Source organism: Eleutherodactylus coqui, chromosome 2 (assembly GCF_035609145.1).
Source record: "Eleutherodactylus coqui strain aEleCoq1 chromosome 2, aEleCoq1.hap1, whole genome shotgun sequence".
Classification (NCBI taxonomy): Eukaryota; Metazoa; Chordata; class Amphibia; order Anura; family Eleutherodactylidae; genus Eleutherodactylus; species Eleutherodactylus coqui.
In genome coordinates, this window is record NC_089838.1 from 313,633,098 (window position 1) to 313,651,461 (window position 18,364).

An 18,364-nucleotide genomic window follows, 5' to 3' on the forward strand; every position below is an offset into this window, starting at 1 on the left:
CAACCGGGAAGTGTCTTTGTAGACATGGAAGGACGGAAGTGAAGCGGAAGTGGCCCCGGCTGATATGGGCATGTGATTTCCGGTGGGGCTTCCTTTGGGAAGAGATGAGGTAAGATCGGCTTGTTGTGGGTTCAAAGGTCACATGACCTGCATAGTATGTGCTGAGTCTGGTGCTGGTGTGTTTGCTGCAGGCTGGGAGGGGCTGCAGATAGGAGGCTGCTTTGTAGAGCTGACAGGTTCCATGGGGATCTCTTTAAAGGTCTTATCTGTCCAGCAGAGATTCCTTGTAATGGAATCGGCTCTTTTTCAGTGCGGCTTTTGTGATGGTACAGTCCTTAAAGGGCTTGTCTAGTATTTAAATATCTCCTTTCTGATGCCTTTTTAGCACAACCTATACAGTGTCGCTACTTTTTGTGAAGCCGTTATTTCGGCAGCATTGGGGGGAGGTGAGGGACGGGGGTCCATGATGTGTGACCAGGAGCCATGTCTGCTTGGACGGCCCCATGTTGTACGTCCCTGTAGGAGAGGGAGGCGCTATAAGGGGTTTTGCTTTAGTTTTAAAGTTATCCCTTATACGCAGGTAATAAGTATCTGATTCGGGGGCCGACCTCTGGGACCGCCACTGATCATGAGCATGGGGGTCCTGAAGGTTCCAGAACGAATGGAGCCGTGGGTGAATACATCTGCCGCCCTCCATTTGTTACAATGGGACGGCTCCATTCAAGTGCTCGGCCGTCTCCGGCATCCCATTGATGTGAGTGGAGCTGCGGTACGCCGTTTCCTGTAGTATCCTTCAGGAACCCCATTTTTATGATTGGCGGGGGTCCCAGCGGTGAAACCCCCACTGATCGGATAGGGGATAATGTACAGGGCCAATGTGGATTTATTCCTGTCAATGGGCAAACTCTGTGGGTGTGTGAGCGGTCCAATTAAAAACAATGGGAGCGTTGTACCGCGATTAGCGCCTGCGTGAGGGTGGCCTTTAGAGGCGGACTCCGCATGGACCGTTCTGCAGCAGACTCCGAGGTGAGCGTGTCTTATGGATGGCCCGCACATAGCGGATTTGGTGGGGATTTCCAACAGTGGAAAAATCCACATCAAAATCTGCGCCAAAGTTCACATCGTTGACTCAGTCGTTGACGTGGATCCACAGCAGACTGCAGCGCTTCAACTGAAAGGGTTAAATCCGCTGTGGATCCACGCTAAAAACCACATCAAACTCCACACCAAATGGTATGGTGGATTTTGGTAGGGATTTTTCTTGATGCAGATCCACTGAGCATGAAGTACCGTAACGATGCTTCCTTGCAGGGTGTGGGGGTCTTCCATCAACTAGCACGATGATGGGGGCCGCAGTGCTTTTTACTAGCGCCGCTTCCCCTTCATTGTGTAAATTGGCGCAGTGGCTCATCCATAAGAGCTCATCTCATTCATGGCCCCTTCGCTGTGCTGATCATTGGGGGTCCCGTCAAGCATGTTGTAGAGGGACAACACCTGGGGGCGATTGGCCCTGTCCCCCCATTTTGCTTTCATCACTGATCCGCACTTCTCCCCCACCCTCTAGAGTGGCTCCAGACATGCTGTCCCGCTGTACAAGAAAACAGACCGGATAAATGAATTCCGTATCCCCAGCGTCCACGCAGTACGGCAGCCCGGAGGGTCGACGGCACAGGAACCTGAGCAGCCGCCATGATCCTCCTCAGATGGGGTACCAAGGAGCCGGACAAGACGGAGTGACGGATGAGGTGGATAAAATAAAGACCAAACTACTGACAGCATGGAACAGTGTCAAATACGGTACGAGACCCCATGGACGTTGACGCCGGCTGTGCGGATTTATCTGTATCCGGGAAAGCTGGGTGCCAATGTACATGCAGCTCCCACTGCGAAGCGCCCAATTGTCCCAAACACGGCAGCAGGGCCCGACCTTGGCGCTGCATAAAACAGCAGGGTAGCAATAATGGCGGCCATATTAGTTGTCACCCAGCTTTCCCAGAAGCAGACATAATAACGACTGAAGGCTGCGTATTTACTGATAATTAACGTTTTTGCTTGTTGCGATATTTCAATTATTTTTCTTTGTTTTCCCCTCTGATATTGTTTATAGGTTGGACGGTGAAAGTGAAGACGCGTTTCAACAGGTCGTCGCTCTTATACGTGTTGGGCAAACACTACTGCTTCCAGTATGAAGGTGAGCGCAGTGCGGCCAAATAACAGTTTCTGCGCTCCCCGTCAGTACACGTCCGGCTTTTGGCACTTGGATCTGTTCTAGATGTCTGTAAGCTTTTGTACACACACAAAAAAGGTCACAGCTGCACTTTAAACTGCATCTCCCCTCCCCCATCCGACCAGCGGTCGAACTTTTTTTGTTTTTGCAGTTGTGACTCCTCAGATATTTGCCACATTGTAACATAATTTGTTGCATGGGAGTTACGTGATTGCATCATTTGCCTTATTGCACTGTTGCGGGACAGAGACGTTTTATATATTCCCTGGTGGTCTAGTGTGGAAGAGGGGTTAATATTTTAATATCTTGTGCTGTAGTGTTGAAGAATGAGTTAATACCTAGTGGTCTAGGCTAGAGAAGGGATTAATATTTTATTCCCTTGTAGTCTGGGGTAGAAGTGCGTCGTCAGGAGAAGTGGGAGTGCCGGCTTCGTTCCCAATGACCTCAATGGGAGCGCCACACTGATGATCCACTTCCTGCCCAGTACAGAATGTCAGCTACAGGGGCAGGAAGTGGGATAGCAGTGCGGGGCTCTCACTGACTTCAATGGGAATGAAGCCGGCATTCACACCTCCTCCCTCGACCGCTGATGACCTCAGGTCCGCTGCTCTGGACATGGGCTGATGAACAAGGATCCCGAGAGCCGGACGTCATCCCTCAACTACTGGATAGGTCATCAGTTGTAGAAAGACCAGACTACCTCTTTAATGACGCGGCCCTTCTATTTTTTATTTTCTCGTCCCCACTGTCTGAGGGTTGTTTTTTGCGGGACGAGGTGTATTTTTAATGCACTATTTAATGTACCATATAACGGACTGAAAAATTTTTTAAAAATTTCTCTAAGTGGAGTAAAATGGAAAAAAATCCCCACAATTTCGCCATCTTTGGGGGAGGGGGTCTTGTTTTTATGGTATATGTACTGCGGCAAAATGACATAACTTTATTCCATGGGTCAGTACGATTATGGCAAGATCAAATTTATTCAGTGTTTTTTTTTTTTTGTTTTTTTGCTGTGCGGCTTTTAAAAAAATAAAATATGTTTAAAAAAAAATTATTCTCTGCTGCCGTCTTCTGATCGCCATAACTTGTTTATCTTTCCTTGATGGGGTCGTTTGAGGGCTCGTTTTTTGCAGGATAACCCATGGTTTCTATTGATACCATTTTGGGGTGCACACAACTTTTTGATTGCTTTCTATTTTTTTTCTTGGAGATGGGGGAGCAAAAAAGCCCAATCCTGGAGATGTGCATTTTTTATAATGACTACATTCAGGATAATTATTGTGCTATTTTGATAGTTTGGACTTTTATGGCCCTAGTAATATTAAATATATTTTAGCTTTTTCTTTTTTAATTTTTTTCCTTTTTCTTCTATTTATACTCTTGTTTTTTAGTCCCCTTAGGGGACCTGAACTTGCTGTCGTTTGATCACTTATATCATATACTAGGGTAGAAATGGGGTTAAAACTGAATTTCTGGTGGTCTAGGATTGAAGAAGTTGTCAAACCCTAGTGGTCTAGGGTAAAAGCGAGGGTAATATTTTTATTTCCTGATCCTTTAGGGTAGAAGAAAGGTTACAAAGGTGAGGGGATAACTTGCTAATTGGTGGGGCTCTTGTTGCTGATGCAAAGAACGGGGGTCCTGTGTCCCCTGTCCCATTCACTGTGGGCTTTCTGCATCCCCGCAGTGAGAAGGAGACTGAATGGAGCACTAGTTGCATCAACAGAAAGGGACACAAGACCCCTGATATTGAGATCGGCGGGTGTCTCAGTGGTGATCAGCAAGCTATCCTCTCTGTGGTCTAGCATTGAAGGGGGAGTTCATGTCTAGTAGTCTAGAGTAAAAGCAGGATCAATATTTTATTCCTCGGTGCTCTAGGGTAGAAGAGGGTATATTCTATTCCCTGGTGGGCTAGGCTGGAAGAATGAGTTAATATCTAGTGGTCTAGGGTAGTAAAGGGGTTCATATTTCAATCCCTAGTGGTCTGGAGTACAGAATAAAGTTAGTATGTGGTGGTTTTACTCACCTCCGCAGGCTCCGGCAATGTATTGTGCCATGTACGGATCATCAATGTTCAGTGATGGGGAGGAATGTGAGGCTATGAGTGTTCTGGCTAATCTTGTCATAGCGACACGTCAAAAGTTCTGATTGCTGAGGGTCTGACTGCTGAGACCCCCACCGATCGCTAGAACAAGCGCTGTCACTGCTTACTAACTGAAGACGGGCCAGTAGAATTCCATTTGAATCCATCCAGCTAGTGAGCAGTGCCAGCGCTCGGACAAGTCCTTCAGCTGGCTCTTTCTAGTGATCAGTGGGGGTCTTGACAGCCAGAACCGCACTGATCAAAAGTTTTAAAATGTCCCTGTGACTAACTGGACAACCCCTTTTAAACTTCTCATGGTTCCTATTATGTATGGGCAGACCGCACGGGGTCCTCTGAAGGATGCCAGAAGTTTCTGACCATATTTCCTCTTATTATGGCGAACCTAAAGAGGTTGTCCAATTGACAACTATTAATGGTCTATCCTAAAGGCCCTTTTACACAGGACGATTATTCAACATTCATCCTGTGTACATGCATGCAGAGACTGAACGAGGGTCGTCCATTCATTCACTTTTCAGCATGCTTGAAACATCATTTAGTACTGAGTGACTGCTGCTTACAGTGAATGGAGAGCGGCGGGGAGAGAACTCTCCTCCAGCCGCCCTGGACGCCTGCTGGGCCGTGCTGTGAGCGATACAGCTATACTCGCTCCTGTGTAAAAGGGCCTTAAAGGGGTTTTGACATTAGAAAAAAAATCAATACTTACCTATTCCTCCCCCGTCGATCTTCTTACCGCATCTTCTCCCCGTTGATCTTCTCCACCTTACTGCAGGCCGTCCGGATCCTCTTCCTCTTGTTTTGGAGCGTCCATTCTCGGCACTCACCTTCCTGCAAGGCAGTGTACTAGTCTCACTAGAGATGTAACGTTCACTGCCTAGGAAGGAATGCCGATCTATGGCAGAGACTGCCTATGCATTGAGTGTTGCCACAAGTGTTCATATACTATGGCAGTATAGAGGCAACGTGCGTGCACAGTCTTAGCATTAGCTTGGCACTCCCTGCTAGGTTGTGAATACTAGGTCACTAGTGACCGGGTACATTGCCCAGCAGGAAGGAGAATGCAGAGAATGGATGCTTTGTCACCGGAAGATGAAGAATTGTCCGGCTTGCGGTGAGGTGACCCGGGGTGCTGCAGGAGCCAGGAGTGGATTGGTGGCGAGAAGATGCAGTGAGAAGACTGAGGGGGGGGGGGGGGGGGGAGGAATAGAATTATAGAATCCATTCCTCCCCGCTCAGCCTTACAGTAGGTGACTATAGTTTTTTGGTTTTTTTTTCTAATGACAGAACCAGGGCAGGACTTAATAGGCAATATCACAAATTGCTGTATACTGCAATACTGAATAATTGCAGTATACAGTACAAACAATCAAATGATTGTAAGTGAAAGTCCCTGCGGGGTCTAAATAAAAGTGTGAAAACAGATTTAATAAGGTTTATTAACAGTTAAAAAAATATTAAAGTTAAAAAAAAACAAAAAACTTTTACCATTTTTCCTTTTAAAAACCCTAAACAATGAAACCGCCTCGTATTTCGTATCCCTGTGCACGTAAAAGTCCGAACTACTAAAATATCACAGTATTTATCCAGCACAGCAAAGGTTGTAAAAAATCAAAGCATGGAATGCCAGAATTATGAGATTTTTTTGATTCTTAGCTTCCCAAAAATGTGAATAAAAAGTGATTAAAAAAAGATGTATGCACCCCAAAATGGCTCTCCTAAAACCAGCTCACCCCGCAAAAAATGAGTCCTCACACAGCCCGACTGACGAACAATAAGAGTTACAAGTCTCCGAAAGCACTTTTTTTTAATAAAAAATGTTATTTACTTTTTAAAAAGATAAAAACTTCAAAAAAAAAATCTATAAACTTGTATCTCTGTAAGGCTGGATTCACGCGATTGTGTATTTGCACACAGTTGCGCCTCATTTTTGCGCATCAAGTGTTACATATCTGCGCGTGCAACTGTTTTTTACTATGCTTTTTTGCGTATGTCAAAAAAACAGGCACCGATGCTCTCAGCCATTAAGAAGAGGCAATTAGTTTAATGAGTTCAAGTCGTATTCTTTGCCTCGCTCAGTAAAATAGAACATGGGACGTATTTTTTTGTATAACGGAATTGCGCATAAAAAATACGCGTGAGAACTAACTTATTGAAATCAATGGCTTCTGTTTTCTGCTGTTGCAATTTGTTTGTGTGCATAAACATCCGTGTGAATCCTACTGACAGCAAAGATGGCGCAATTGCATTTTTTTTCATTACGACCTATTTTATACGATTCTGTACATTATATGGTACAATTAAAAAATACAACTCAATATTCAGAGAAATGAGCCCTCTTATGGCAATGGAAAAATTAAAAACATAACATCTGCAGGGACAAGAAAAACCAAAAATGAGGTGAAAAATCTCTGGTACTGAAGGAGTTAACATTCCAGTCTTAATAAACATCAAACATTCTACCTATAGTTCAAAAAGCTACATTGTATCTATTATTGACCACGTGATTCAGTCTCCTGAGAGACTGTCAAAAATTGCCAATGCTGACTGTATTTCAAGTCATCATGGCGGGGTATTGGGAAAAGTTTTCAACTAGCAATAATCACGCCTCGGATAAACCTCATTGGCTATGATACTGCCACTGCGCAAAGCTAACCTGCACAAGCAAGAAGCTGCAGCCGCCCGCCCAGTGCGACTCCGAAAGCTTAGGGTGACCCGCTGCTTAATAGGCTGTTACACATACAACAGCACACTGAGAAGCTCGCCGAGGATCATGGGAAACCTTATGCTAATACATTGCCTCCTCCTTAATTAAACAGTCAGGTAGGACTGGCTGCACCAGAACCACATGACTACAAACTCTGACACACAAAGTATCTGATTGATTGTTGCATTTTGTGCTCACAGATGACATCGAACGATTTCAGCGGGACTTTGTCTCCAGGATGTGGCTGACTTACAGACGGGATTTCCCTGCGCTGGAAGGGACCCAGCTCACTACAGACTGTGGATGGGGCTGTATGATCAGGAGCGCTCAGATGCTGCTGGCGCAAGCTCTTCTCATGCATCTTCTCAGCAGAGGTCAGCATTGCCGCTTCACTTCATTATGACCGTATAATTACAATAACTCGTCAAAATTATACATAAGATGTGTACAGCAGGACAAGAAGCCGTCCGCACAGTCCCTACACCTCACATACACAATGTTTCATTCATGCTGCTACTCTTTGGGGCATTAGAGGCAGTCGCAAGATATTCTTTTTCTGTTTTAATGGTACAGAGGGGGTGTCAAAAATTTTATGAGGAGCTCAGCAGTATCTAGCAATGACGTCTGATGCATCAGGTGGGACTGAAAAGAAGGTACTGACATCACTGAGGGGCTGTGATTGGCTCATCAGGCTCTGGCTGTGATTGCCTGGCTGGGGCTTGATTAGCCAATCACAGTGACGCTTTGCCATCGAGAGGCCTTGGGACGCTGCAAACCAGGTGAGTATAAGCCCCGCCACACCACTGCAAAAATTAATAAAAGACAGGAAAGTGTCTTATTTTTGGGAAAACACGGTATAATATTGCCTCTTATGTGCCAGAATAGAACTACTATAATACTACCCCCCCATGTACAAGAATATAACTACTATAATACTGCCCCCTATGTACAAGAATATAACTACTATAATACTGCCCCCTATGTGCAAGAATATAACTACTATAATACTGCCCCCTATGTGCAAGAATATAACTACTATAATACTGCCCCCTATGTACAAGAATATAACTACTATAATACTGCCCCCTATGAACAAGAATATAACTACTATAATACTGTCCTGTATGTACAAGAATATAACTACTATAATACTGCCCCCCTATGTACAAGAGTATAACTACTATAATACTGCCCCCTATGTACAAGAATATAACTACTATAATACTGTCCCCCTAGGTACAAGAATATAACTACTATAATACTGTCCCCCTATGTACAAGAATATAACTACTATAATACTGCCTCCTATGTACAAGAATATAACTACTATAATACTGCCTCCTATGTACAAGAATATAACTACTATAATACTGCCTCCTATGTACAAGAATATAACTACTATAATACTGCCTCCTATGTACAAGAATATAACTACTATAATACTGCCCCCTATGTACAAGAATATAACTACTATAATACTGTCCCCTATGTACCAGAATATAACTACTATAATACTGCCCTCCTATGTACAAGAATATAACTACTATAATACTGCCTCCCATGTACAAGAATATAACTACTATAATACTGCCCCCTATGTGCAAGAATATACCTACTATAATACTGCCTCCTATGGACAAGAATAGAACTACTATAATACTGTCCCCTATGTACAAGAATATAACTACTATAATACTGCCTCCTATATACAAGAATAGAACTTCTATAATACGGCCCCCTATGTACAAGAATATAACTACTATAATACTGCCCCCTATGTACAAGAATATAACTACTATAATACTGCCCCCTATGTAGAAGAATAGAACTACTATAATACTGCCCCCCTATGTACAAGAATAGAACTACTTTAATACTGCCCCCCTATGTACAAGAATATAACTACTATAATACTGCCCCCTATGTACAAGAATATAACTACTATAATTACTGCCCCCTATGTACAAGAATATAACTACTATAATACTGCCCCCTATGTACAAGAATATAACTACTATAATACTGCCCCCTATGTACAAGAATATAACTACTATAATACTGCCCCCTATGTACAAGAATAGAACTACTATAATACTGCCCCCTATGTACAAGAATATAACTACTATAATACTGCCCCCTATGTACAAAAATATAACTACTATAATATTGCCCCCTATCTACAAGAATATAACTACTATAATACTGCCCCCTATGTACAAGAATATAACTACTATAATACTGCCTCCTATGTACAAGAATATAACTACTATTATACTGCCTCCTATATACACGAATATAACTACTATAATACTGCCCCCTATTGTACAAGAATATAACTACTATAATACTGCCCCCTATGTACAAAAATATAACTACTATAATACTGCCTCCTATGTACAAGAATATAACTACTATAATACTGCCCCCTATTGTACAAGAATATAACTACTATAATACTGCCCCCTATTGTACAAGAATATAACTACTATAATACTGCCCCCTATTGTACAAGAATATAACTACTATAATACTGCCCCCTATGTACAAAAATATAACTACTATAATACTGCCTCCTATGTACAAGAATATAACTACTATAATACTACTCATATGTACAAGAATATAACTACTATAATACTGCCCCCTATGTACAAGAATATAACTACTATAATACTGCCTCCTATGTACAAGAATATAACTAATATAATACTGCCCCCTATGTACAAGAATATAACTACTATAATACTGCCTCTATGTACAAGAATATAACTACTATAATACTGCCCCCTATGTACAAGAATATAACTACTATAATACTGCCTCTATGTACAAGAATATAACTACTATAATACTGCTCCTATGTACAAAAATATAACTACTAAAATACTGCCTCCTATGTACAAGAATATAACTGCTATAATACTGCCCCCTATATACAAGAATATAACTACTATAATACTGCCCCCTATATACAAGAATATAACTACTATAATACTGCCCCCTATGTACAAGAATATAACTACTATAATACTGCCCCCTATGTACAAGAATATAACTACTATAATACTGCCCCCTATGTACAAGAATATAACTACTATAATACTGCCTCCTATGTACAAGAATATAACTACTATTATACTGCCTCCTATATACACGAATATAACTACTATAATACTGCCCCCTATTGTACAAGAATATAACTACTATAATACTGCCCCCTATGTACAAGAATATAACTACTATAATACTGCTCCTATGTACAAAAATATAACTACTAAAATACTGCCTCCTATGTACAAGAATATAACTGCTATAATACTGCCCCCTATATACAAGAATATAACTGCTATAATACTGCCCCCTATATACAAGAATATAACTACTATAATACTGCCCCCTATATACAAGAATATAACTACTATAATACTGCCCCCTATGTACAAGAATATAACTACTATAATACTGCCCCCTATGTACAAGAATATAACTACTATAATACTGCCCCCTATGTACAAGAATATAACTACTATAATACTGCCTCCTATGTACAAGAATATAACTACTATTATACTGCCTCCTATATACACGAATATAACTACTATAATACTGCCCCCTATTGTACAAGAATATAACTACTATAATACTGCCCCCTATTGTACAAGAATATAACTACTATAATACTGCCCCCTATGTACAAAAATATAACTACTATAATACTGCCTCCTATGTACAAGAATATAACTACTATAATACTGCCCCCTATTGTACAAGAATATAACTATAATACTGCCCCCTATTGTACAAGAATATAACTACTATAATACTGCCCCCTATTGTACAAGAATATAACTACTATAATACTGCCCCCTATGTACAAAAATATAACTACTATAATACTGCCTCCTATGTACAAGAATATAACTACTATAATACTACTCATATGTACAAGAATATAACTACTATAATACTGCCCCCTATGTACAAGAATATAACTACTATAATACTGCCTCCTATGTACAAGAATATAACTAATATAATACTGCCCCCTATGTACAAGAATATAACTACTATAATACTGCCTCTATGTACAAGAATATAACTACTATAATACTGCCCACTATGTACAAGAATATAACTACTATAATACTGCCTCTATGTACAAGAATATAACTACTATAATACTGCTCCTATGTACAAAAATATAACTACTAAAATACTGCCTCCTATGTACAAGAATATAACTGCTATAATACTGCCCCCTATATACAAGAATATAACTGCTATAATACTGCCCCCTATATACAAGAATATAACTACTATAATACTGCCCCCTATATACAAGAATATAACTACTATAATACTGCCCCCTATGTACAAGAATATAACTACTATAATACTGCCCCCTATGTACAAGAATATAACTACTATAATACTGCCCCCTATGTACAAGAATATAACTACTATAATACTACTCATATGTACAAGAATATAACTACTATAATACTTCCCCCTATGTACAAGAATATAACTACTATAATACTGCCTCCTATGTACAAGAATATAACTACTATAATAATGCCCCCTATGTACAAGAATATAACTACTATAATACTGCCCCCTATGTACAAGAATATAACTACTATAATACTGCCCACTATGTACAAGAATATAACTACTAAAATACTGCCTCCTATGTACAAGAATATAACTGCTATAATACTGCCCCCTATATACAAGAATATAACTACTATAATACTGCCCCCTATGTACAAGAATATAACTACTATAATACTGCCCCCTATGTACAAGAATATAACTACTAGAATACTGCCCCCTATCTACAAGAATATAACTGCTATAATAGTACTCATATGTACAAGAATATAACTACTATAATACTGTCCCCTATGGACAAGAATATACCTACTATAATACTGACCCCATGTACAAGAATATAACTACTATAATACTGCCCCCTATGTACAAGAATATAACTACTATAATACTGCCCCCTATGTACAAGAATATAACTACTATAATACTGCCCCCTATGTACAAGAATATAACTACTAGAATACTGCCCCCTATCTACAAGAATATAACTGCTATAATAGTACTCATATGTACAAGAATATAACTACTATAATACTGTCCCCTATGGACAAGAATATACCTACTATAATACTGACCCCTATGTGCAAGAATAGAACTAGTATAATACTGCCCCCTATGTGCAAGAATATAACTACTATAATACTGCCCCCTATGTACAAGAATATAACTACTATAATACTGCCCCCTATGTACAAGAATATAACTACTATAATACTGCCCCCTATGTACAAGAATATAACTACTATAATACTGCCCTCTATGTACAAGAATATAACTACTGTAATACTGCCCTTATGTACAAGAATATAACTACTATAATACTACTCATATGTACAAGAATATAACTACTATAATACTGCCCCCTATGTTCAAGAATATAACTACTATAATACTGCCTCCTATGTACAAGAATATAACTACTATAATACTGCCCCCTATGTACAAGAATATAACTACTATAATACTGCCCCCTATGTACAAGAATATAACTACTATAATACTGCCCACTATGTACAAGAATATAACTACTATAATACTGCCTCCTATGTACAAGAATATAACTACTATAATACTGCTCCCTATGTACAAGAATATAACTACTATAATACTGCCCCCATGTACAAGAATATAACTACTATAATACTGCCCCCTATGTACAAGAATATAACTACTATAATACTGCCCCCTATGTACAAGAATATAACTACTATAATACTGCCCCCTATGTACAAGAATATAACTACTAGAATACTGCCCCCTATGTACAAAAATATAACTACTATAATACTGCCTCCTATGTACAAGAATATAACTACTATAATACTGCCTCCTATGTACAAGAATATAACTACTATAATACTACTCATATGTACAAGAATATAACTACTATAATACTGCCCCCTATGTACAAGACTATAACCACTATAATACTGCCCCCTATGTACAAGAATATAACTACTATAATACTGCCTCCTATGTACAAGAATATAACTACTATAATACTGCCTCCTACGTACAAGAATATAACTACTATAATACTGCCCCCTATGTACAAGAATATAACTACTATAATACTGCCTCCTATGTACAAGAATATAACTACTATAATACTGCCCCCTATGTACAAGAATATAACTACTATAATACTGCCCCCTATGTACAAGAATATAACTACTATAATACTGCCTCCTATGTACAAGAATATAACTACTATAATACTGCCCCCTATGTACAAGAATATAACTAGTATAATACTGCCCCCTATGTACAAGAATATAACTACTATAATACTGCCCCCTATGTACAAGAATATAACTAGTATAATACTGCTTCTATGTACAAGAATATAACTACTATAATACTGCCCCCTATGTACAAGAATATAACTACTATAATACTGCCCCCTATTGTACAAGGCTATATAAAAATTATTTTCCTTTTTTCCTTTTTTTCCATCTGACGCTTTAGCACTGTATACATTATATATTGATGTCTTTGTCACTCAGATTGGTTCTGGCCAGAAGCATTGGACACCCTTATCGTTGAGATGGAACCCATTCGGTCCTCCTCCCCGCCAGCCCTTAAGTCATTGTCTTCTATGTCTTCACCTGCCTCTCTTTCAAGTCGCATGCACTCCCGTTCTGCATCCTGTCCTTCTAAACCTCATGCACAAGATCCTCATCAGGAGCATATCCATAGGGACATCCTACGATGGCTCTCAGACCACCCTGATGCCCCTTTTGGTCTCCATCAGATGGTGAAATTAGGGGGAAGCCTCGGGAAGAAGGCAGGAGACTGGTACAGCCCTAGTATTGTGGCTCACATCATGAGGTGAGGAGGACCTTCTTTCCACAGTAAAGAGCTTGTGGTTACAACAGGCCATACCTTCCCACATTCCCTAGCAGTCATGGCAGTATATTCCTCTCTAATTCCCCAGTAATCACCGTAGGCCACCCCACCCCTCCCTAAATTATCCAGTAATGCTGATACCCCCTCAGGTTCCCTAGTGGCCACAGGCCACTACTCCACATTTTCCCCAGTAGTCACAGCAGACGACCCCTTTCCCACTTTTGAAGATAACTCCTCCATTTTGAGGATGTTTGGAGAGGGAAGGGGTGAGGGAAGTCCTGGCTCATAGTCTTCACTAGTGTTACCTTTTGGCCAGTAGGGGGAGCTCCAGAGTTGAGCTGCTCACAGCCACTGAGATTAATGCACAGCTTGCGGTTCCAGTTTCTGTGTAACTTTGTGTTTGCATCCTCAGGAAAGCCCTGGAAACCTCTCCCCAAGTCCCGGAGCTGTCCGTGTATGTGTCTCAGGACTGTACAGGTATGAGGTGCGATGGGGAAGGGGGCTGAGTGGTATGACTGATGCCATCTTTAACCCTTTGTATCTACTCAGTGTACAGGGCTGATGTGGAGCAGCTGCTGGATACAGTCAAAGCTGGTGCAGTAAGAGCAGTCATCATCCTCATACCTATACGCTTCGGGGGAGAGGCCTTCAACCCAGTATACAAGCAGTGCATTAAGGTGACAGAACCTGCATAACTTACTGTTGTCAACACTCTGTGTCCCTCTATAGGAGGCCTTGGGGTATATTCTGTAAAGACACTGAACCAGCAGGAGGGATGTGAGATGATACAAGCTATCAAGATGCTGGCAGGATGCTGCATGCAGCTCTGGATGTGACTGGAGTATATATTACATAGTAACATAGTATGTTAGGCTGAAAAAAGACAATGGCCATCCAGTTCAGCCTGTTTCCACCTAACCCTCCATGTTGATCCGGAGGAAGGAAAAAAAATCAATGAGGCAGAAGCCAATTTACCCAATTTTCAGGGAAAAAAATTCCTTCAGAATAATCTCTAGATCAACATTTGAAAAGCTCCTACCTGACTTCAAGTCTGGCAGTCGGAAGATCTTCGGATCAACAACCCGCGGGTCACCTAATGTCTATATCCCGTATCATCATAGCGCTCTACAAAGACATCTAGTCCCCTTTTAAACTCCTCTATGGATTTTGCCATCACCACGTCCTCAGGCAGAGAGTTCCACAGTCTCACTGCTCTTACAGTAAAGAACCCTCTACTATGTTGATGATGAAACCTGCTTTCTTCTAGACGTAGCGGATGCCCTCTTGTTACCGTCGCAGTCCTGGGTATAAAGAGATCCTGGGAGAGATCCTTGTATCGTCCCCTCATGTATTTATACATAGTTATTTGATCACCCCTTAGCTGTCTTTTTTCCAGGGTGAATAATCCCAGTTTTGATGCCTCTCTGGGTATTCCAGTCCTCTCATTCCATGTATTAGTTTAGTTGCCCTTCTTTGAACCCCCTCCAGCACTGTAACATCTTTGCTGAGCACGGTGACCAGAACTGTACGCAGTATTCCATGTGGGGCCTGACAAGTGCCTTATATAGTGGGAGGATAATGTTCTCTTCCCTCGGCCCTATACCTCTTTTAATGCAAACTTAAGACTTTATTAACTTTTGCTGCAGCTGACTGGCATTGGTTACTTCAGTTTAGTCGACAATCCACTAGTACCCCCAGGTCCTTTTCCATATCACTTTTCCCCAGTGGTACCCCATTTAGTGTATATTGGTGACATCCGTTTCTCCTGCCCATGTGCAGAACCTTACATTTTTCAACATTGAACTTCATTTGCCATTTTCCTGCCCAAGCCCCCAGCTTATCCAGGTCCGTTTGTAGCCGCACATTGTCCTCCGTTGCATTAATTATATTGTATAATTTTGTATCATCTGCAAATATTGATATCTTACTGTGCAGCCCCTCTATCAGGTCATTGATAAATATATTGGACAGTATGGGGCCCAATACTGAACCCTGTGGCCCCCACTAGTGACGGCGGCCCAATCAGTACGAACCATTTATTACCCCCCTCTGCTTTCTATCTCTGAGCCAATTCTTTACCCAGATACACACGTCTTCGCCCAATCCGAGCTGCCTCATTTTATATATCAGCCTATTATGCGGCACGGTGTCAAATGCCTTAGAGAAGTCCAGATATAGGAGATCAATAGACTCTCCCAGGTCCAGCCTAGAGCTTACATCATCATAGAAGCTGATCAGATTGGTCTGACATTACATGTAATTTCGGTTCGCTATTTGTAATAGTGGGGTCTTCTTACAGGTAGTCGGTATACATTGAGCAGTCAGTGACTATAAGCTAATGATCTTGTCGTTCTTTTCAGGACTTCCTGCAGATGCCGTCCTGTCTGGGGATTATAGGAGGAAAACCCAAACATTCGCTGTATTTCATTGGTTATCAAGGTTTGTACTTCCATGCGATTACTCCAGTCATACATATCAGAGCGATCGCCCTGCTCCCCCCACTAACATACATTTAGTTTATAGGGGTATTCCGGGACCTTTATACTGATGATCTACCCTAAGGATCAATATCCAATTGTTGGGGGTCCGATTCCTGACAACCCCGCCAATCAACTGTTTGCAGGAGACACAATAATGGGGCTCCACGCAGACAGACCCCCACTGATGAGAAGGCGATGGTGCCGCCTAGTAGCAGAGGGAGAGAGAGTTTCTACCATGGAGGGAAAAATGGTGCAGAAAAATTTAAACCAGTAGTCAGACAAGTTCAGCTGGGAAATAGGATATATGTAATACGGGAATAGTGATCCCCCCCTGAGTGTAGATACCTGTGCCCGCTCACGTTATATCATCAGTGGACCTGAACTTGTTTGTTCTCATGTATGGCCAGCTGTACATCATATTCCTGTGTCTAATGTAACATTCTGGTTTTTGGCAGATAACCATCTGTTATACTTGGATCCACATTACTGCCAGGCGTATGTAGACACCCGTACAGATGACTTTCCTCTGGATGTGAGTATCTGGCAAACATATACAGTATATATAAGGGGTATATTCAGCAACATTCTGCATGTACAGTTAATCTCAGGAGTGTGTACGTACATTACTTATCCTGTACTGATCCTGAGTACATTCTATATTATACTCCAGAGCTGCACTCACTATTCTGCTGGTGGAGTCACTGTGTACATACATTACTTATCCTGTACTGATCCTGATTACATTCTACATTATAATCCAGAGCTGCGCTCACTACCTGCTGGTGGAGTCACTGTGTACATACATTACTTATCCTGTACTGCTCCTGAGTTATATCTTGCATTATACTCCAGAGCTGCACTCACTATTCAGCTGGTGGAGTCACTGTGTACATACATTACTTATCCTGTACTGATCCTGAGTTACATCCTGTATTATACTCCAGAGCTGCACTCACTATTCTGCTGGTGGAGTCACTGTGTACATACATTACTTATCCTGTACTGATCCTGAGTTACATCCTGTATTATACTCCAGAGCTGCACTCACTATTCTGCTGGTGGAGTCACTGTGTACATACATTACTTATCCTGTACTCATCCTGAGGTACATCCTGTGTTATACTCCAGAGCTGCACTCACTATTCTGCTGGTGGAGTCACTGTGTACATACATTACTTATCCTGTACTGATTCTGATTACATTCTATATTATACTCCAGAGCTGCACTCACTATTCTGCTGGTGGAGTCACTGTGTACATACATTACTTATCCTGTACTGATACTGAGCAGAGTAGTGAGTGCAGCTCTGGAGTATAATACAGGATGTAACTCAGGATCAGTACAGGATAAGTAATGTATGTACACAGTGACTCCACCAGCAGAATAGTGAGTGTAGCTCTGGAGTATAATACAAGATGTAACTCAGGATCAGTACAGGATAAGTAATGTATGTACACAGTGACTCCACCAGCAGAATAGTGAGTGCAGCTCTGGAGTATAATACAGGATGTAACTCAGGATCAGTACAGGATAAGTAATGTATGCACACAGTGACTCCACCAGCAGAATAGTGAGTGTAAAACGTTGGCTAGAGGTGGTGGCGCTCTTGAAGATTGCATCTTTTCATTTCCACAGACTTTTCACTGTAATTCCCCACGCAAGATGTCTATCGTTAAGATGGATCCTAGCTGCACAATCGCTTTTTACGCCAGAAACCGAGCAGATTTTGGAGCACTTTGTGATCATCTGACAAAGGTGCGTATAGTACATGATCCATAGATGCATTGCTTTACGGTGCCCGCCTGACACAGATGTGATGCTCACTGTCCCGCATTGCTTGCATCTATAGCAGACATACAGAGAGTTGCTAGACTTTTAGTCTGCTTCT

General features: G+C 41.3%; 1 protein-coding gene and 1 non-coding gene across 2 annotated transcripts in view; one reads left to right on the forward strand and one right to left on the reverse strand.

Moving 5' to 3' along the window:
- ATG4D (autophagy related 4D cysteine peptidase) overlaps positions 1–18,364 on the forward strand; it is a 22,204-nt gene continuing 3,840 nt past the window's right edge. Inside the window, exons 1-10 of the mRNA XM_066593586.1 lie at positions 1–109; positions 1,565–1,797; positions 2,108–2,191; positions 7,233–7,406; positions 13,653–13,977; positions 14,408–14,472; positions 14,545–14,672; positions 16,356–16,434; positions 16,931–17,007; positions 18,112–18,231. Of these exons, the coding sequence (XP_066449683.1) occupies positions 1,614–1,797; positions 2,108–2,191; positions 7,233–7,406; positions 13,653–13,977; positions 14,408–14,472; positions 14,545–14,672; positions 16,356–16,434; positions 16,931–17,007; positions 18,112–18,231 (1,236 nt within the window). The 5' untranslated portion in view covers positions 1–109; positions 1,565–1,613. The remainder of the gene's footprint in view (positions 110–1,564; positions 1,798–2,107; positions 2,192–7,232; positions 7,407–13,652; positions 13,978–14,407; positions 14,473–14,544; positions 14,673–16,355; positions 16,435–16,930; positions 17,008–18,111; positions 18,232–18,364) is intronic.
- On the reverse strand, positions 6,838–6,978 carry LOC136613458 (U4 spliceosomal RNA). Its single transcript, XR_010790697.1, has one exon. It is a non-coding gene; the product is annotated as a U4 spliceosomal RNA (small nuclear RNA).